This window comes from Odocoileus virginianus, chromosome 13 (assembly GCF_023699985.2).
Source record: "Odocoileus virginianus isolate 20LAN1187 ecotype Illinois chromosome 13, Ovbor_1.2, whole genome shotgun sequence".
Lineage (NCBI taxonomy): Eukaryota > Metazoa > Chordata > Mammalia > Artiodactyla > Cervidae > Odocoileus > Odocoileus virginianus.
In genome coordinates this window covers 51,553,661-51,575,869 of record NC_069686.1, presented here as the reverse complement: position 1 = coordinate 51,575,869, position 22,209 = coordinate 51,553,661, and the positions used below count along the sequence as shown (strand labels likewise).

At 36.2% G+C, this 22,209-nt stretch overlaps 1 protein-coding gene across 1 annotated transcript in view; it reads left to right on the top strand.

The window, feature by feature from the left end:
• Positions 1–22,209, top strand: part of UBXN4 (UBX domain protein 4) — a 30,677-nt gene that overhangs the window by 5,198 nt on the left and 3,270 nt on the right. The window contains exons 2-11 of the mRNA XM_020879229.2: positions 1,394–1,496; positions 4,083–4,111; positions 4,789–4,907; positions 5,545–5,719; positions 9,399–9,492; positions 12,579–12,633; positions 13,385–13,549; positions 14,258–14,385; positions 18,548–18,650; positions 21,110–21,241. Of these exons, the coding sequence (XP_020734888.1) occupies positions 1,394–1,496; positions 4,083–4,111; positions 4,789–4,907; positions 5,545–5,719; positions 9,399–9,492; positions 12,579–12,633; positions 13,385–13,549; positions 14,258–14,385; positions 18,548–18,650; positions 21,110–21,241 (1,103 nt within the window). The remainder of the gene's footprint in view (positions 1–1,393; positions 1,497–4,082; positions 4,112–4,788; positions 4,908–5,544; positions 5,720–9,398; positions 9,493–12,578; positions 12,634–13,384; positions 13,550–14,257; positions 14,386–18,547; positions 18,651–21,109; positions 21,242–22,209) is intronic.

Here is a 22,209-nt window from a genome sequence, read left to right as displayed (position 1 = left end):
AGCATCAGCTGAAGGCAAAAATAACTAAACTTTTTGGTCTGAGAACTGAAAGGATGGTGTTATCAATACCAGATAACTGAGATGGAGAAGACTAAGGGTAGATTAAGTTGATGGAGGGGAACGCACATGGGAAGAAAACAACTTACAAAAGAGTAGGTATAGAAAGATCTCATTTTTGTAAAGCAAAAAAGTGTGATCTGAAAACAGCTCTGCTAACCTTCGAAATATTTTTCAGTGACTTAACTCTGGTAAGTTTGCTTTGCCCATCAATAAATGGTTATGCCAAAATCTAGATGTTACAGGTCTAAAATGGAAATAATCTCTTGATGGGTGTAATTTTTAAAATATTTTGTCACTGAGGTATTGCATACAGTATATTAAGTAAAATATATTCAGTGAACAGCTGGATGAATTTTTACAGATGATACACTTGTGTAAGAGATAAACATTTCCTATCATATGACATCGCTTATGCAGAATCTAAAAAAAATGATACAAATGAATTTACTTACAAAATAGAAATAAACAGAAAATGAATTTATGGTAACCGGGAGAGAAGGGTGGGAAGGGACAGATTGGGATTGACATGTATACACAGTACTGTATTTAAAATAGATAACCAATAAGAACCTACTGTATAGCACAGGGAACTCTGCTCAGTTTTCAGTAATAACCTAAATGGGAAAAGAATTTGAAAAAGAATAGATACAGGTATATATAATTGAAAAACTTTGCTATACACCTGAAACTAACACAGCATTGTTAATAAAATATATAAATACATATATAAAACATTTCCAAGATCCTGGAGGCTCCTTCATCCTCTTTCCCAATCAGTAGTACCTCCACCAAGGTAGCATGCATGCATGCTCAATTCTATCACCATAGATTAGTTTTGGATCAGCATACCTTTTATAACTGGCATACCTCTTAACAAAAGGCAGGTGCAGAACTGCAAACAGAATCACACCTGGCTTGTCTACCTTGGAGGGATTCTGGTGAATAAGTGGTGTGTGTGTGGAGGACATTAAACTCAACAGAAAGATATTACATAAAGGAAAAATATTGTACCTTTGTTTTCTAAAATCATATGTACAAAAGGCAAAATAGACACATTTCTGCCCATGACTTCTAATTATTGTGATAATATTTGCATCATAATTTGGATGTCTTCATTTAGAAACACTTTGTATAACCTAAATACCAATATTTTCTTTTTCATTACTTTTTATTAATGTTAACAGTCACTTCATTTATGGAAAAAGTCAGTTTTCAAATTTGGTAAAAAAATAGTATTTGTGGGTTTACATTTTATTTGAAGTTCCAGATTTACAGAGAAAAGAATCAGCAGATACAGGCCTTATGCTATAAGAATGCTTGAAATGTTTTACAGGTGATGATGAGCAGTCTACACAAATGGCTGCAAGTTGGGAAGATGAGAAAGTGACAGAAGCATCTTCAAACAGTTTTGTTGCTATTAAAATCGATACCAAAAGGTTTGCTTATGTTTTACTCTTGCAATTTAAAGAAAATTTTAACCATTGTCTCTGGTGATTTATGTTTTATACTTTTGTACTATAAAAATGTTGATTTTTGTCTAAGATGTTGAGGGCTTATAGTCTGATTGCCATTTTTCAAATTTCTCCGTATATCTTATTGAAAACCTGATAAATTCTTGGTCTACCAAGCAGCTATGTGACATACACCAGTAATGCAAAGGAACTGTGATCCTCAGATTCTAAAAACTTGGAAGTAATTGTAAACAATATATTAAATATCTCTGAAAGGTTATAACCACTCTTTTGGATCCTGTTTTTGAAAATGGAGTCATTTAATTCAATAAAAATAAGAGCATTTATAGGCACATCATAGTACCTGATAACCACAAATCTGTTTCATTTGTGTGAAACACAAATGAATCCATCTTCCCCCATTAAAATTTGTGTGTGTGTGATGGAAAATTTCAAGCATACACAAAAGTGTCTGAGTAGTGTAATGAACCCTGCCCCCCCCCCCCACCTTGTCACCTACTTTGACAGCTATCACCTCTTGTTAGTCTTGTTTCATCTTTTCCCCCACCCATTTTAACCCCATCCATTTCAACTCACCCCATATAATTTTGAAATAAACCTCAAGTCATCATGTCATTTCATCTATCAGTATTTTGGTATGTCTCTGAAAGAGAAGAATTCTTAATTTTTTAACATAATACTTCAAAAATTAATCTTAATTTCTTAATATCAAATATCTACCAAGTGTTTACATTTTCAGTTGTTAAATCAGTCAGGTTTTATTATTTAATTTATTACAGTTTGTTTGGTTCAGGATCCTTAAAGATCTACACATTGTGATGTGTTGATCTCTGTCAGGTCTCTTCTCTGGAGGCTGCTTCTCTGGATCTCCCTCTTTGTCTTTTTCTTTGAAGGCTGTTTTCTGAGAATGCAGTAATTTGTTGCATAGCTTCCTGCAGTATAGGTTTTGTTCGTTGGAGTCCTGTCAGTGTCATTTAGTTTGTCACTCTATCCTCCATTTTCGGTAAATTGACAGTTGGATTCAGGTTTTTTTTTTCCCCACTTAATACTACTACTTAGATGGTGGTGTGTCTTCCATTCTTCTACGACAGGGTACATAATGCTCTGTTGTTTGTCTTTATGATGTTAGCCACAGCCATCAATGATGAATGCCTGGAAACACTAGCAATTTTAAAGTGGTATTTCTGTTCTTCTGGTATTGATAATATCAAAATGAAAATTACTGTCAACATTAAAATAGAAATTTACCTGTAAGTTTGTAAACTTATTAAACATTTTTTCTTCATTAATAAAACATGAAGCAAATCATAGTACAGTCTGCTTCACAGTAGTTACTGAACTATACATTTATTGAGCTATAATCGTCTTTTTTTTTTTCTTTTAAATAGTCTATGATATCGTTGATGTTGTCCATTCTCTTCCAGAAGCACCTTTTAGAGTCAGTAATGGTAGGAGGGATGTAGGGTTTTGTTGGGAATGTGGGAGAAATGAGAATTTCAGAATTGTTGTGATTTATGTACACACTGATATATCTAGCATTTTTAAAAACAAATTTCTATTAGCAGATGCAGGAGTACTTGTGTATAGTGTTGGTTGATGGTTGTTTCATTATGGACAGCCAGATGGGATCTAGTATGTCTTTTAAATTATGAAAGGTAAATTTAATTTATTAGATAATAAAGCTAACATTCTAGGAACATGTTAGTATATTTTTATTTATGGAGGTATCTTGCAATGAAAATAGATTGTTAGAAAATGCATCAAAAGTTTACAGTGATTATAGCTGAGAAAGTAGGATTCTTGATAATATTTTTCTTGATAGTTTTCTTTTACATTTTCAGATGTTTTTATTATAATCATGTCTCAGATTTGGAAAAAGACAAAGCAAATTTCTGGTTCTTTGAAGCATTAATTTGGTTCTTGGAATTACTCACCTACATTTATCAGTGTCTTTTATTCATGTTATAAAGTCTCTCTCTCCCATCCCTGTCCCTAACCACTCAGTTCTCTTTGGAGTAAACCAAATCAAGAGAATACCATTGTTTTCCTCTCCCTGTTTTTTACAAAAATGATAGTAGTTTGACATACTTTTTTTTCCCCCTCTTTATAATTGCATGATTCATCAGTTTTTAACTGGTGGATATTTAGGTTGTTTTGAGTCCTTTCATATTACAAAGTATTGCATTATCACTTGCACAAGTAATTCATAAGTATCGATATCTTCTTATTACAAGCTACAATATTGTATTCAGAAACACATGCTTCTGAGGAAGCAACATGGCAGATACTAAGGTGATCTTTAGGTACCACATCTGACCACTCGTTTGTGGTTTGCAAGAGCAAGTGTCTCTCTGTTTTGAAAATTATAAACCCAAAATGGTCTGTGAGATAAGGAATACATTTTTCCCCTTTCATTTGATAGCTATGAAAGGAACTTGTAGTTTCAGGAAAATACTTGTAATTGGTACAGTACATTTTTATAAAAACAACTCAGTATTTGGGAAATACTTACATTCATCTAGTGATTTTTTGTTTGATTTTGTTTTACAGTGAAGCCTGCCTACAATTTTCACAGATCTGTATCCTTTCCATGAAGAATCAGTTGTATATATATGAATATTGCTTGAGGATTTACCTTTCTTTTGGTTGATGCATGACAATTAGAAATTATTAGTTTTTATTTAGGAATTGATGCATTCTTATTCATGGAAACTTTATATTACTAAGTGTCCTTTAAGACTGCACTGTATCATATGGGGTCATAGGGAGTTTGTTGTGGGTTTTTTTTTTTTTTTTTTGATTGTGAAGTGCAGCATGTGGGATCCCGCAACCAGGGATCCCAGGGATGGAATCCATGCCCTCTGGAGTGAGAGTACAGAGTCTTAACCACTGGATTGCCAGGGAAGTCCCCTTGGTGAGCTTTTTAAGATTGTGATTACTACAGCTGGAAAGCAATGTGATGCAGTTGGAATGTTATTTAATAGAAGTAGCTGGCAAGAAATAAAATAGATATAAAAGTCATGATAGAGGGGAACGTAATGAGTGTTTTCCACTTATATAGATGCGATAGAAATAAATCATAATTCATGTATCACATGTACTACAGGAATAGTGATAAACTAGTTGAAATTATTTTGTAAACAGGTTAGCTTATTGTGAAATCACAAAGATTATTTTGCTTTTTTAAAATCAGTAGTGTTTAATAAAATTATTCCCTTGTTTCTCATGAGTTGTTAGACTTGATAACACTGTGCAGATCCTGTAGTGTGTGTTCCATCCAGTTTTTTTATTGGAGACAGTGGAATTCCTTTGGAAGTAATAGCAGGAAGTATTTCTGCAGATGAACTTGTTACCAGAATCCACAAAGTCCGGCAGGTGAGAAGGAACAGAATTGGTTCTTTGTATAAATGTTGGAAAATGATCTGTCAAGAACTTGACATTGGAATATTTTTGGAGTCACTCTAAATATTCAGGAACTAGCAGTGCTATTAAACTTAAAAGGTAGTAAATACTGTCTTTCTGGACTGATTTTCAAAACCACTTTATGAAGTTAGAGGTGCCTATACATGAGTGACTTACTCTCCCTTCCGTTTTCCTCCATTGCCCAACCGCACAATGTAGTCACTATTACTTTGTTGCAAGAGAGTATTGCTCTCACATTAAGGTCCTTAACAGTATATTGCTTGACTCGTTTTACGGATCTTACTCAATTTCTCACTTCCATCCACTTTGGGCATATGGCTAATACAGCTTGTAACCTTTTTCCTTCAATTCTCATTTTAAGAAAAATCAACAGTGTGCTTTAAAAGTCTTTTAATGCTCTTATCACCTTGCTGTTGAATTCCATAATGTGATTATGTCATGTTTAGGACTATACATTTTACATTGATTTACTTGGAAGGTTCAGTACTTCTCACTTCTGTGGATAGATTGACTTCCTCATTTTTGGTCTCATATACCATGGTAAATTTGGATTCTTATCTGTAATTAAAAACTGTTTTTTTCTCCCTAGATGCATTCATTAAAAGGTGAAGCATCATTGGCCAATGGCAACCAATCAGAAGGTTCAGTCTCTACTCCATCTGCCTCATTTGAACATAACAATACTTCTGAAAACTGTCAGTCCAGAAGTGTAGAGCTCTGTGAGACGCCATCCTCTTCTGATACAAAGTCAGATTCTGCAACAGGTAATTTTTAGTGTACCCTTTTGGGTATACTAAACATCCTACTTCACTTTGAAGGCTGTGGATTAATGTTTTTAAAAATAAAAATACTGTATTTTTCCCCTTCACATTCCCTTAATTTAAAATTTACAGACAGTTTTAGATACATAATGTTTGTCATTTAGTGGCAGAAGGAGAAAAAGTCAGTGACTGTGTCCTTCAGACCCAAATAGGTAACAGTCCAAAACAGCTGATAGTAGTCATTTCTGCTGCTGTGCTATGGTCCAGGGACTGTCATCATGACTCTCATCAGTTTTGTAAAATCTCTTCTCAGCCAGAGGATTTTGAAAGGTCCAAATGAAACTGATGTATTCGGAATTATTTTCGTTAGCCTATAGAGTATTGTACATATTTAAGAGAATTGTATTTGCACTTTTAAAATTAGAATTAAAAGTTAATTGTAAAATAGAGCTTGTAGCAATAAGAGTTGTGACTGCAGAGGGGTTGATAGAAAAGGCAAAGAGAAGTTCTATACAGTATTTTAAGGATCATGTACAATCAGAGTTGTTTTGTATAATAGAGCTTTGTATCAGGCAATGTACGGTTAGATACAAAGCCAGAATATTACTTTTTTATTCTGTTTATTTTGGGCTGCATTGGGTCTTCATTGCCGCTCACGGGCTTTCTCTGGCTGTGGTGAGCCGGGGCTTCTCTTTGGTTGCAGTGCAAGGCTTCTTACTGCAGTGGCTTCTCTCTGCAGAGCGCGGGCTCTAGGCCATGTGGACTCAGCAGTTGCAGCGCATGGGCTCTGGAGCACGGGTGCACAGTTCCTAGTTGCTCCAAGGCATGTGGAATCTTCCCGCAGCAGGGGTCGAACCTGTGTCTCCTGCATTGGCATGTGGGTTCTTAACCACTGGACCACCAGGGAAGTCCAAGAAACTAGATTAGTATCTTATAATTGATGATTCTGCTCCAGCTCCTGGATAAATAATCATCAAGCTTGTATTTGAATATATTTAATGAGAGGAAGCTCATTTCCTTGCTAGGAATCTTGTTCTGTTGTTGAAGCCCTTAGGTTTTAGCAAAATTCTTCCCCATATTTGATGCTCTATAATTCCCCATTAACTTTAGTACTACTTAAAGAGTTACACATAACACTCTGGATTCTGTTATATTCTCACAAAGAGCCTTCTTGTCTTTGTTTTAGTAGGTAGGTAAATAACTTGGTTAGGCCCAGACTGTTACACTCTCTTATCTGAGGTGAGTAGCAAGTCTAATCTTAGTTCTTTGTAGGTTTTTTTTTTTTAGCTTCATTATGGAAAATTTTAAACATAACAGAAGTAGAGAAAATAGTATAATAAATATCATGAACCCATTGCCTATCTTCCAACTATTTTTAACTCATGGCCAATATTGTTTCATCTGTGCTTCCTTTCCATGTCTTCTTGACCCTTATTATTAGGATACACGTAGGCATTATATCATTTCATCTTTAAAAATGTTGATATTGGGACTTCCCTGATGGTCCAGTGGTTAGGACCTACCCCATGTTCTCACTGCCAAGGGTGCAGGGAACTGAAATCCCATAAGCTGAGCAGCGTGGCAAAAAAAAAAAAGTATCTTAAAAAGCATTTTAGAAAATGTAAATAGAATGTGATTATCTCTTATGAATCCTGGAAAGTTTAACATTGATTCTTTTTTATCATTAATTATCTAGGCAATATTTATATTTACACTAAAATTTTCAGTTTGAGGTGGAGTCCAATATATCATTATTAGTCGATGCTTTTCATAGATTCCCACTGTCATCAGTGGTGGATTTTTTTTTTTTTTTTTTTTGTAGTTTCCCACAGTCTGGATTTGGTACATCCCTGTGATAATTTGTAAAAATTCCTCTAAATTGGAAGTAACACTACAGGCTTGTTTAGTTGTTGAAGTCAAGTTTATTCTTTATTCTTTTTTGTCAAGACTACTTAACGGGTGTTGCTGTGCATTTTTATCAGGAGATAAGTTATGCGTGATAATCCAGTTGTCTTTAAACCTAAAGATAGAACCTCCTCTAGTAATTTTACTGTGTTTGGATTTTTATCAGTTGTTTTAGCTGATTGCTGTCCATTTTTCTTATCCACCTCACTAATTGTTATACACAACACTTTTTTTCAGCTTGTCCACAGGTTATTTTCAGAAGTTTTCTTAAATATTTTTTGCTAATATCAAGATATAAATGATCTTGACATTCATTTTACTTACTAAAGAAAGCATTAATTTCCTATTGAATACACACTGGCTGCTAGAGTTAATTGTAAAATAGAGCTTGTAGCAATAAGAGTTGTGACTGCAGTGGGGTTGATAGAAAAGGCAGAGAGAAATTCTATACAGTATTTTAAGGATCATACACACTTCTTACTCAAGGGTTGCATTCATGATATGCCAGTAAATATTTAACAGAAGTTTTTTGTAGCGGGGGAGAAAAGCCCTCATTTGTAGCATTTACTAATTTCCAAAGTGTAAATAATCCTTCTGTAGCTGATTTCAAGTTATGTAGGTGATAACACTGAATGTCGGGGTAGGAGTACATGCATACCATTGATTCTGCTTAGTAATTCTAATATTTCTGTTACTGCTGCAATAACTGAACCACTTACTTCGTGCTAGTCCTCGCACAAGTTTCAGTGTTGTGCTTCTGTAACATGTATTTCTCCTAACAAGTCTATGCAGTTAATACCTCCAGTTTGTAGATAAGGTATAGTGAGATTGAAGAACTTACTGAAGTGACAGAACAAGATTTAACCCAGACTTTGTTGCTCTGCAGTCCATACTGTTTCAAAGATCAAACATATGAGGAATAATTAAGTTGATAGTGAGTGATAAGGAAGGAAATAGCAGAGGTTTTGAAAGGGACTCTCAGACCAAGCTGTCCTCTACTGCAGGCCAGGACAAAATTCTGTCCTTCAGGAATCCTTTAAAGAATATTAGTTAAAAAAAAATAAAGAAAGAATATTAGTGTAGGTATGAAAAACTTCTCTAAGAAATCATTGTGGTCTGCAGAAGCAGATCCCATGGGTCATCATAAGTTTAGTAATACCCAGTATCATACTTTGCCTCTAGAGCTTCGCACCTTTTTTTTTTTTCGCCCCCGTGAGGCTTGTGTAACCAGGAATCTAACCTGTTCCCCCTGCAGTGAGACTGCAGAGTCCTAACCACTGAACCACCAGGAAATTCCCTAGAACTCTTGAATACCATAACCACAGCCACATTTGGCATTTTTAATTAAAATTAAATACAGTTGAAAAAGTCTCTCACCTGCACTAGTTTATTACAAGTGCTTAGTAGCCACACATGACTGACTAGTGGCTGCCCTAATGGATACCAAAGGTACTGCACCCTGCTGCTTTAAAGCAGAGCCTGCCCCTGGCTAGGGCATGCTTATTCTGTTTTTGTTATATCCCCTCCTGCCAGATTAATATTTCTGCATGTTTTATTTTGGTGGCTTTCAGCTGAGTAACTGCCTTATTTCCCACATATATAGTGTTATTCCAGGTTCAAACTTTCAGAGTTAGTAATAGTTCATTTCTTATCTCCTACTCCATCCCTAGGGAAAATGTGTTTAAGAAACAAGATTGTTAACAGATGTTGTAACCCCAAAGATATATATCTTTTTAAAAATTGGCATTCTTCTTTTGTTTTTCTTTTATTATTTAAGGAGGAGAAAGTTCAGGCCAGACCACTGTGTCTCAAGAGCCTAGTGGATGTTCAAATCAGAGACCTACTGAAGACCTCACCGTCAGAGTGGAAAGGTTTGCTCTTATTTTTAGACACAGTGTTTTGTTATTAATAGACTGTGGTTTTCAGTTACTTCATTAATTTGAATTTGGGCTAAAATTATAAAAAATTTTAAAATTCTAGGTTGAAATTTTTTACTTCCTGACCACTTATTTGTATACATAGAAATTATATTCTAGAAGTAAGAACTCGTGTATATCTCTGAAGTCATTGGTCAGCTTTAGGTCTGATAATTTTAACAGTCCCTCTTTCATTAGTATTTTGGTATATGTGTTTCCATCTATCACTTCTGCTTTTATCTCTCTGTGTCACGGGATAAGTTCCAGATGGGCAGCCAATTTTATGACTATGCACATCCATGTGGCTGTCTATTAAGTATCACGTGCTGTTAGTCTAATAATCAAATTTCTGCCTTTTTGTGGCTTCTAGTTTAGTACTTTCTAATGTTACAATAGTTATCAAATCATAATCTCATAGTATGATTCTTAAAAGGTACTTGAGTTAATGGTGAATGGGTAAGCAGGAATATTTTAAAATCTTGACTTAAAAGTCTCTCAGTGTTATATGGAAGTTAAGAAAAACTACTTAGACTTGATATTTTCTTGTTCACATAGATATCATGGGGAACTGAGATTCATAATGATTGCTGTCATTGGGTTTTTGGGTTAGTTCATGCATGGTTCAGTATAAACGAGTTTCATTTTAGCAAAACCTCCCTCCATTCTGATTGTTCTTTATGAGTGTGGCAGGGCCAGGATCTGGTGGTGCACAGCAGGATAGACCTCTCACGGTGGAGAGAAATGGTGTGTGTCTGGAAGAAGAGCAGTAGGGAACGAGAGTTTTAGAGGCTCTTCCTTTTCTGTTTCATTCTACTTTGCTAACACCACATCCCTCAGCATGCACCCTTACTTGTATCACCCTGGGATCCTAGAGTGAAGTGAGAATGAAAACTCAGGAAAGGATTTCGAGAATTGGAGGGAATGTGAAGAAACATGGCAGGTAGCCCTTTATTGTGAGGTGGGATCAAGTGCTATTTAATTGCTGTGGGAAAGGGGAGCTTCTGTTATTTAATAGTTTCTGGTTTGGGTTTTTTTTTTTTTTGGCTGCACCAAATGAGTTGTGGGATCTTAGTTTTCCCCTACTAGGGGTTGAACTCAGGCTCTTGGCAGTGAGAGCTAAGAGTACTAACCAGTGGACTCCTAGGGAATTCCCCCAAATAGTTTCCACTCTTACATAAAGGGGTGTCTACTAGTGTCTGCCTGTATGGTTCTGCAAATAGAATATAATAAGCCATTTTTAATTAAAAAATAACAATATGTACACATCCTGGTGTATATGTGTTATATAGGATAATGAGCCCCAGAAGATATTTGAAGCCATGCACAAAATGTTTATACTGGTATCTGTGAAACTAGAATTAGAGGTTTCTTTGTTTTGTTCTCAGGTTGCCAAATTTTCTTCATTGAACATTATTACTTTTATAGTTAGCTTATCAGGATAGAGTGGTTCTAGAGTTGTTTGAGATTCTTTAACTGGAAAAAAATCTTTAAAGTGCTCTTAGAAGATACATACACCCAATTTTTTAAAAACTTTTCAAAAGGAATTCTAATGTTGAAATTAGATAAAATGTTGAAAAGATCTTAATAATTAAAGTTTTCATTGGGAAGTAACTATTAGCTGCTTGACCGTTTCAAAAATTTGAGCATGATCATATAATTAAATCATATAAGCACTTCAAATTGTTGCTCATTACTGTATAGCTGTAGTGACTGTGTATTGATTATACCATGATTTATTTAGCTGTTCTACTGATGATGGATTATTTTCAGTTTGAGTTGGTTATGAATAGGATTGCTATGAACATTCTTTTATTACATGTCTCGGTGAACGTATCTTTTGGGTATGTTTTCAGAAGTGGGAATTTCTGGGTTGTAGATGCTGGCTGAACAGTGCCCAAAGTGGTTATACAAGTTTATAATTTCCCTCAGCAGTAAGATGTTTCATGGGTCCTTTTTTTCCCCTCTAATGTGTTTCAGTTAATTTCTCTCATAACTTTTTTTAGTGCACAGAATACTCCAGATTTATAGCAGAACCCCTTCATGTTGGGTCTTAAGTCCTTCTGACATCCTTTTAATGAAGAAGAAACCTATGGACATTTGCTGAATTTTTCCTTTGGTGTTGCTGCATTCTAGTGCACCATTCATTTTTCTCGCCATGTGCACCTAAACCTCATCATCTCTTTGGGGTTCTAAACTATCATCTTTGAACATCCCTTAGATTTCTAGCTGAGTTCTTCAGCTGAGTTTTAACAAATGCATATGCCTGTGCAACCCAAACCCCTCTGAGAAAAAGTGCCATTAGTTTTAAAAAATTGAGATAAAATTCACATACCATAAAATGCAAAATGTATGCAGATTGGGTGGGTTTTTATATATTCACAAAGTTGTGGAACCATTACCACTGTCTGCTTTCAGAATCATTAGTTTTTAATTGATGAATTTCTCATAGTTCAAAATCAATTTTGGTATTACTGGTCTTTATAAATGTTAGCCTTCAGCTTTTAGCTTTTATCAATTCTGTGCTATAGTCCTCTTCTGTGTAAGAGGTAAAGCATTTTTAAGTCATTGATTTATATATATATATATATTATTATTATTTTAAGACATTTAAAAATCAATATCTGATGAACTCCCTGGTAGGCCAGTGGATTGGACTCTGTGCCTTTTCTGCCAGGGCCTCAGGTTTGATCCCTAATTGGGGAACTAAGACCCCAAAAGCCACATGGTATAGCCAAAAAAAATCAGTATTGGATAAATCAGGTGAGGAAAGGGAACTAGTGGTAAGTAGGAGATAAGCCCTTAGAGCTGGAGGGAGGCTTCTTATGGCTCCCCCTGACTCTCGTGGGTTTTTTCAGGGCCAGGGGCTAGGTAGAGAAGTTGTTGTTTAGCCTTTAGGAGCTTTTTTTGTTTGTCTCCATATTTCCCCAGTTTTTAGCTAAAGAAATCTTCTAAATGTAATTTATTTCAATATAATATATCTCAGTTAATGCATTTTTTTAAACTTTCTCAGTTAATGTATTTTTTAAACTTTCAAAATACAGACTAACCAAAAAACTTGAAGAAAGGAGAGAAGAGAAAAGGAAAGAGGAAGAACAGGTAAATTGGTGTGCCTTCATTTTTTCCTCTTCCTTTCCATAAGGGAATGTCTGATTTCTTGTTTAGCTTGGCGCATGGGATGACTTCCTGGTCCTGTAGTTCAGCATTGCTGCACAGTGAGGGGCATTACCAGTCTCCTGTCATAAAGTCACAGTGTACACTTTTTTGTGATTTTTGGGAATTGCTAGGAATAAATTAGACCATCCTTTCTCCCTCTGCAATGAATCTTTTACACTAAGAATAAAGGGACTTGAATTAAAATTGGTTTGATGCAGATACAAACTTTTAGTTCCTTTTTGTGAAAAAGAAGTGGGTAGACATTTTGCTGAATATTTCTTCTGGTGGTGTTGTATTCTAGTTCACCATTCATTTTTCTTACTCTGCGCACCTAAACTTCATCATCTCTTTGGGCTTCTAATATACGAAGGTTATGTCTTCAGGCCAAATAAATGACTGCTTTGTTGTCCTTGGAGGGACAACCTGTAATTCTGTTTCTTTTTTTCTTTTTTTTCCCAAATTACATTGACCACATGATAATCTTTACAAAACCACTGGCAAAGACTTATAAATTGATAGGATTTGACCATTGACCCATGCTGTTAATACATTCAACTAGACCCCTACATCTTGTGAAGTGGTTCTGTTCCTTTAGCTGTACCCTACAACCAACTTTGCCTGTGTACAAGATGGTATTGGCAGAGGATTATTAACTTGTTTCTGGTTCATAAAACTTACTTTTTCTTTGATTCAGAGGGAGATTAAGAAGGAAATTGAGAGGAGGAAAACTGGAAAAGAAATGTTGGATTATAAAAGAAAGCAAGAAGAAGAATTAACAAAAAGAATGTTAGAGGAAAGAAATAGAGAAAAGGCAGAAGATAGGGCAGCTCGAGAGCGTATAAAACAGCAGATTGCTCTGGTGAGTACTGTTTCTTTTTAATGCTTGGCTCTAGAACACTGGTGAAATTGTTTGTCCAGGCGCAGTGGTTTTGGTTTACTACCGGATAGGGTGCACAAAAATAGTAGATTCTAGTGACTCAGAGAGTACCGATTCTCAGTTTTCCTTTATTAGAAATTGTCTCTTTAATTAAAATACAGTTAAGATTAAAACTGAGATAATCTTTTGAAGTAATTTTTCTCCATGTTATGTTAGAATTTTATCAGTAGTCAAAGACAGTTTTCAAGATTCCCCAGGAAAGAAGCCAAGAATTTGCTCCCTCACAGTCTCCTCTAGTCATAAGCATTCTTTTTTAGGACATTCAAAGGATTTAGGCACATGAAGCTTAGGATGGTTTTGCATCAGTTGGTTTTAGAATTAAACAGTTGTAATACATATGAAAACCTCTTTTCTTAATATTGTTTATTCATGTATTCATTCAGTAAATATTTATTATCTACTGACCTTGTTCCAGGCTTGAGAGATAGTGACCAAAATCAAGTCCTTGTTTGTTTAACAATAACTGTGGTCCCTGACAGCTGATAAAACTAAAAAATGCCAGATCTAGTGTAGTGAAGTTCATGTATGGTCTTAAGGAATTCATGCATATCTGTGTTCCATATGTTGGAAATGTGTAACTAGATCTTTCTGGCAGTGAAACATAATTAATATTTAACAACTGTTTTCAAGGACCGTGCAGAGAGAGCTGCTCGATTTGCAAAGACGAAGGAAGAGGTAGAAGCTGCTAAAGCTGCCGCCCTGCTGGCCAAACAGGCAGAGATGGAAGTCAGGAGAGACACTTCCGCAAAAGAGAGAAGGTACTTTATTTCTTGCCAAAGTGTGTGTATGTATGTGGCAGCTGAGGAGAAAAGCAGTTACGGGCTTCTCTTTGACACCGATTTATTCTGTGGCTTAATAAACAGTTCCAGAAGAATATATTAATCAGTTGGCAGCTGCCAATGGTATTTGTCATTGAATGTGAATGTACAGCCTTACAGTACTAGATACATGACGTTTTCAAGAAAGCTGAAATCTCTTTCAAAAGACAGAAAGCATGTTCATCAAAATGATTATAGTGATGATCTCACAGAGGATATGAGATGGTTGGATAGCATCACCAACTCAATGGACATGAGTCTGAGCAAACTCTGGGAGACAGTGAAGGACAGGGAAGCCTGGTGTGCTGCAATCAGTGGGGTCGCAAAGAGTCAGACATGACTTAGAGATTGAACAACAGCGACATGAGTACTTGAATTCTTCACTTGTCAGAATATCAAGTCAAATAGGATTAAGCAGAAGAGGGAATCCCCTGGCTCTGCACCTGGGAGTTACAGTGGTAGATTTGGTTAGGCGTCACTAGATCCAGGAACCTAAAAGGTATCATTAGTCCTTTTCTGTCTCTCTTTAATCTCTTGGTTTCTGTTTTAGCTTTATTCTCAGAGAAACTCTTTAGATATTGTCAGAAGAGCCTAGGGCCTCCTGGCACCTTCTTGATCTTGAGCTTCTGATCCTAGAGAGGAAAGAAGTGAATTCTCATTCACTGAGAATTCTGACTGGCCCTGCTTGGGTCACATGGCCATCTCAGTACCATCACTTTGTCACTTGTCTGGGCTAGCTGATGGGGGTAGTAAACGTGTCCACTCCTGTGGTGAAGGAGATACGAGAAATATTACTGATAATCATACCAGAATGAGTGACATATTGGAGGGATAAGGCTGTTCCCCAAATAAAAGTTTGTTGCAAAGACAGAAATTCAGATTTCTAGTACATACTGCCAGTGGGATTACTATTAATACTTTCTTCTCTGTACTTTTCTGTATTTTCCATATTAGAAAATTAACAAGCATTACTTTTGTAATCAGAAAAATTAAAAATGTTTGTTGATTCAGTTATTTATTTTTGGCTGTGATGGATCTTAATTGCTGCACGTGGGCTTTCTCTAGTTGTAGTGAGCAGAGGCTACTCTCTGGTTGTGGTGAGTGGGCTTCTCATTGCAGTGGCTTCTCGTGGCAGAGTAGGGGCTCCAGAGCACAGGCTTCAGTAGTTGTAGCACTTGGGCTTAGGTGCCCCAAGGCATGTGGGGGCCTCCTGGACCAGGAATCAAACCCATGTTCCCTGCATTGGCAGGCAGATTCTTAACCACTAGACCACCAGGGAAGCCCAGAAAAATACCTTTTAAGAACTATTTCCCAAAACAAATCAAATACCTAAGAATATATTTAACAGAAGTGTAAAACTTATACACTGAGAACTAGAAAACATTGAAATAAAGAAGACCTAACTAAATACATGGAAAGATATTTTGTTTTCATAGATCAGAAGACTTTATATTGTTAAGGTGGCAATTACCCCCAAGCTGATTTACACATTCAGCACAATCCCTATCAAAATCCCAGTTGGTTTTTTGGCCAAGATTTTTGCAGGAATCGGATTCTAAAATTTATATGGAAATTCAAGGCACCCAGAGCAGTCTGGAAAAAGAACAAAGTTCTCAGACTTCCTGATTTTAAATCTTAACTACAAAGGTACATCAACCAAGATGTTGTGGTGTTGGCATAAGAATGGACATACGGATTGATGTACAGGCATACCTGGTTTATTGTGCTAATGCTTTATTGCAGTTTTTTACAAATTGTAAGTTGTGTGGCAAACTTGTGTTGTCAGTTGATCACATTTTTTGCAGTAAAATATTTTTATGAAGGTATGTACATGGTTTTTCTAGACACTATTGCACACTTACTAGACTACAGTATAGTATAAATATAGCTTTTATGTGCACTGGGAAACCAAAAATTCCATGTGACTTCCTTTATAATGATAACTTAATTGTGGTGGTGTGGAGTCAATCTCTCTGAGGTATGCCTGTAAGAGGAATTTGAGTCTCTATAAATAAACCTATATTTTTATGATCAGTTGATTTTTTGAAAAGGATACCAAGACCATTTAATGGGAGAGAGAATGGTCTCTTCAACAAATGCTTCTTGGGCAAGTGGATATCCATGTGTAAAATAATGAACTCGGACCATTATCTCACACACCATATGAATCATCTACCTAAGTGAAAGTTAGTATAAACTCTTGTTGGAGGCGGGAAATAAGGACTTCTTGTGATTTTGGATTAGGCAGTCCTCTTAGACATGACAGCAAAAGCACAAGTGACAAAAGAAACCAACAGATGAGTTGGACTTTACCGAAATTAAAAACTTTTGCACCTCATATCAAGAAAGGGCAAAGAAACCCACAAAATTGGAGGGACTTCCCTGGTGTTCCAGTGGTTACAACTCTGTGCTTCCACTGCAGGGGGAATGGGTTCAATCCCTGGTCAGGGAACTGAGATCCCACATGCCACGTGGTACAATCAAAAATTAAAAGAATTGGTGAAGATATTTAAGCCAGATATTTATATTTAAGCCATATATTTGATAAGGGACTGGTAACTGGAATATAAAAAGAAGACTTGAAGTCAACAAGAAAAAGCAAACAACCCAATTTGAATATGGAGAAAGGATTTAAATAGATGTTTTTCCAGGGAAGATATACAAATAGTCAATAAGCACATGAAAAGATGCTCCACATTATTAGTCATTAGGAAAATCAAATCAAAACCACACCTTCTAGGATGCCTCAATTTAAAGTGACCTCTAAGTCTTGGCAAGAATGTGGAGATTTTGGAAGCTTCCTGCATTGCTAATGGGATTATAAAATGGTACAACCACTTTGGAAAAACAACCTGGCAGTTTCTCAAAATGCTAAGCAGTTCTACTCTTAAGTATACATCCAAGAGAGTTGAAAACAGTGTCCACACAAAAACCTGTACATGAGTATTCATAGCAGCATTCTTCATAATAGCCAAAACGTGCTAATAACCAAAATTCCGTCAACTGAAGAATGGATAAACATGCTGTATCCCATACAGTGGACTATTATTCACACACACAAAAAAAGGAACAAAGTACTGACACATGGTACAACATATACGAACCTGAAAACGGCATACTGTGTGACCAAAGCCAGAAGCCACCCACCTTGTGATTCCATGATGTGAAACGCCAGAAACAGACAAATCCACAAGGGCAGAGCGGATGAGTAGGGTGCCGGGGCAGGGAGAGGGAGGAGTGGGACTCACTGCCGATGGGACTTCCATTCTTTCTGGAGTGATAAGGATGTTCTGGAATTAGTGATGCTTGCACAGCTCTGACTATATCAAGAACTACTGAATTGTATATTTTAAAAGGATGGATTTTATGTGAATTATATTTCAAAATAGCTGTTGCTAAAAATAATGAGATTGTGCTGTGAAAAAAATTTTTTTTCTAACTGGAGAAATATTTGACATAATTACTGAATAAGTTTAAGGAATACAGCATGATGGTTTGATTTACATATATTTTGAAGGGACTGACACAACATGTTCAGCTAACATCCATCTTCTCATATGCATTTGGCCCTTGAATGATGCAAGAGTTGGGGTTGCATCCAAGGTTGTGCCACCCTTGCCTAGTCAGAATTCCATGACTTTACAGTTGGCCCTCCATATCTGTGGTTCTGCATCTGTGGATTGAATCAGCCATGGATAGTGCAGTACTGTAGTATGTATTTATTGAAAAAAAATTTCACCTATATGAGGACCCATGCATTTCAGACCCCTGTTGTTCAAGGGCCACAGGGAGATACAATAAAAAGAAAAAAAAGCCTTTCCTTGTGGGGAGAGGTCTTAGGATTTACTCTGAGCAGCTTTCCATAGCACACAGCAGTGTTAGCTGTAGTCATCCTGCTGTATATTACATCCCCAGTACTTATTTGCCTTAAACTGGAAGTGTGTACCTTTTGACCACCTTCCTCCAATTCCCCCTCCCTCACTCTCCCTAAATTCCTGTTTTCATTACACAGTTTCACTTCCATTTTCTCCTAGTTTTAATGATACAGTTTGAGAATTTGTAGAGGTAAAGATGCTAACTTTTAATTTTCACTTTCTTACAGCACTGTTGCGAGAATTCAGTTCCGTCTTCCAGATGGTTCTTCCTTTACAAATCAGTTCCCTTCTGATGCTCCTCTAGAGGAAGCAAGGCAGTTTGCTGCACAGGTAAATTTACGTGTTGAGTTGTAATGAAGGTCGATGAATGGGTTATTAAGTGTAAGAGGGAAAAATTTCCAGGCAGAATTGGAAGACTATGAGTAAGGCATGACTTATCCCCAGGAGGGAGGCACAAGATGCCTCTGGGATGTTGTGGAGTTTCCGTCATGTATGAGTGCCATATGGGAACAGCATATCTGCTTGTTCTGTGAAAAGAGGGATTTGCTGACACTGTATAATAGACTCTGGAAGCTTTTCTCACTGTTCAGTGCATTGAGCTGGAGGAATGAAAAGTGATTTTCCAGAAGTCTAGTCTAAAGGAGTTGTCCTCAATAAAAGATGCAGTTTTTCTTGGTCCTCTGCAAATTTTCTGCAAGTTGCTTAGAATGCTGTGGGGCTGGCAGTTTTCCCACCATCTGCTGATTGGTCAAACCTAAAGATCAATAATCAATCTGTATTTGGCAACAAGTATCTTCCTCAAGAATTTACTTCCAGAACTTGGCCTTGTTCAAAATCTGAATGGGTGTGAAATAAACATGCAAATTGGTACAGCCACTATGGAAAACAGTGTGGAGATTTCTTAAAAAGCTGGAAATAGAACTGCCATATGACCCAGCAATCCCACTTCTGGGCATACACACCGAGGAAACCAGATCTGAAAGAGACACGTGCACCCCAATGTTCATCGCAGCACTGTTTATAATAGCCAGGACATGGAAGCAACCTAAATGCCCATCAGCAGACGAATGGATGAGGAAGCTGTGGGACATATACACTATGGAATATTACTTAGCCATTAAAAAGAATTCATTTGAATCAGTTTTAATGAGATGGATGAAACTGGAGCCCATTATACAGAGCGAAGTAAGCCAGAAAGATAAAGACCATTACAGTATATTAACACATATATATGGAATTTAGAAAGATGGTAACGATAACCCTATATGCAAAACAGAAAAAGAGACTCAGATGTATAGAACAGACTTGTGGACTCTGGGAGAAGGCGAGGGTGGGATGTTTCAAGAGAACAGCATTGAAACATGTATATTATCTAGGGTGAAACAAATCACCAGCCCAGGTTGGGTGCATGAGACAAGTGCTCGGGCCTGGTGCACTGGGAAGACCCAGAGGGATCGGGTGGAGAGGGAGGTGGGAGGGGGGACCGGGATGGGGAGTACATGTAAATCCATGGCTAATTCATTTCAATGTATGACAGAAACCACTGCAATGATGTAAAGTAATTAGCCTCCAACTAATAAAAATAAATGGAAAAAAAAAAAAGAAATGAGTACTTTCCAATTACTTTTTATTGTGATAAATTATGTATTCAAAATGAGGCATCAGATGTCCCTTAGGACGTAGGCTTATTATATGTGCCAGTATTTCATGTATCACTTCAAGACTGAAATTAGGTTTCAAGTTTTCTGCTAGATCTCTTCTGCATTTAGTCGGCTATTTCACTTAATAGTTCCCAAGAAAAGGATACCTAAAAAGCTTCTTCCACTGGTGAGCTTGGCTGGACAATAAACTTATTTTATTAACTGTTTTCCCCAAGCTTTATAGTAGGATCCACTTCAAATAGCCTTTTTCATTCCTCTTTTGCCTTGGGGGCCCACTTGGGGCCTTCTCAAATGGCCTGCACTGGCCTGAGTCTTTTGCTTCTGCCACAGGTAAGTGAGGAGATCACATGAGTAAAGAGAGATCTCTGATTGCATCAGTCCTGTTAGAACTTCACCTCAGTACAGTGATTTAATTTAATGACCTGATGTTGAGTGAGAACAGTGAGGGGTGTATATATATATATGACCTAAAGTAAAATATTTCAAAAAACAAAAGTTACATTCTTCCTTTAAAAGATTTTACAGGTATAGGTGACTTAGTGTGAAGGTGATTGTGTTGCTTGCCCACTGTAAATTCCTAGGACTGGATTATGTGTATAATATGGGTTGATTATGGACCATTTACTCTTTGAGTCAAGGAGGAGGCAAAAACTCATGCTATATATATATATATATAAAATATGAGGGAAATTCTGGTCTCTTCCAGAATTTCAAATTTTAGTTTTTCCTATTAGAATTTTCTCATGTTTTTAATATGAAATACCTGTAACCTAAATGGGTATTTGTGAGATACTAACTTAAGTTTGACAAACAACAGTGAAAATTCTTAATTGCAAACTGTAGTCATAGTTAAGATATATAATTATTCACTTTTATTCATCTTATTTAGTCTTACTATTAGAAAACATATTGATATTTTGTGGTCATTTTTGAGTTATGAAAGCTTTTAAGTACTATTTGTATTTGATAGCCTTCAGCTATTTTTTAAAGCACAGAGTTTTTATGAATGTTTTGATTTTTATATTTAAGTGAACTTTTAGGTCAGTCATTTTGAATGTGTATAAGTTTGTAATATCTTACTTTAAAAGGCTCCACTGTAAGCTTTTAAAGCTTATTTTTATATTACAGACTGTTGGCAACACTTACGGTAACTTTTCATTAGCAACAATGTTTCCCAGGAGGGAATTTACCAAAGAAGATTATAAAAAGAAATTATTGGATTTGGAACTTGCTCCAAGTGCTTCAGTGGTGCTGTTGCCAGTATGTATATGCATGTTTATTTTTTCTATTCTTACTGGTCTGTCTGTTCTGCTCTTGATTTTTTCTTATAATTAGAGGAAGGGAAAGTGAAAAAATATACTGTGGATAATTAGAATCCAAATTATCCAAAAATGTTAGATTAATTTATTGTTCCATTATCCCAGGCTTTATATTTGTAATGCTAGTAAAACACTCAGCACACTATAAACACATTTTCAGCTTCTTCCCTCAGCTTTTCTCATGTCCAGAAAATGGCCAGTAGAGTCGGAAAAACATTGTAGAATATCTGTCTAATCTTCTGAGTAGGTGTCATGTATTTATGTATGATTGCTGTTTATCAATTTTTTTTAAAAAAGTTTTAACATAAAAATCACATTAAGTTTTAAACATAGTAATCCTAACAACATTTTAATCTCTGATATTAAAAAAAAAGAGGCTCAGAAAATTTAAATGTGCCACCTTAAGTGCCAGAGCTGGGATGAGAGCCTGGGTTGTCCATAGCTTGGTTAGTGTATGGTAGTGCCCCCAAATCTGCGGCTTCTCTTTCCCTGCCTTCAGTTACTTGTGGGCAACTGCACTTTGAAAGTATTACATGGAAAATTCTAATAATTTTTTTTCCTAATAATTTTAATAATTCTAAGTAATTCATAAGTTTTAAATTACGAGCCATTGTGATAGTGTGAGGAAATCATGTGTCGTCCCATCTGGGACATGAATCATTCCTTTGTCCAGCGCATCCACACTCTACGCGCTGCCTGATCATTAGTCACCTTGCAGCCCTCTTGGTTATCTGATGAGACTGTTGAAATACTGCAGTGCTTTTGTTCAGGTAACCCTGATTTTACATAATAATGGCCCCAAAGCTCAACACTGATGATGCTGGCAGTTTTGATAGTCCCTTGTTGTGCCTAATTTATAAATTAAATTTTATCACAGGTATGTATGTACAGGAAAAAAAATAGTATATG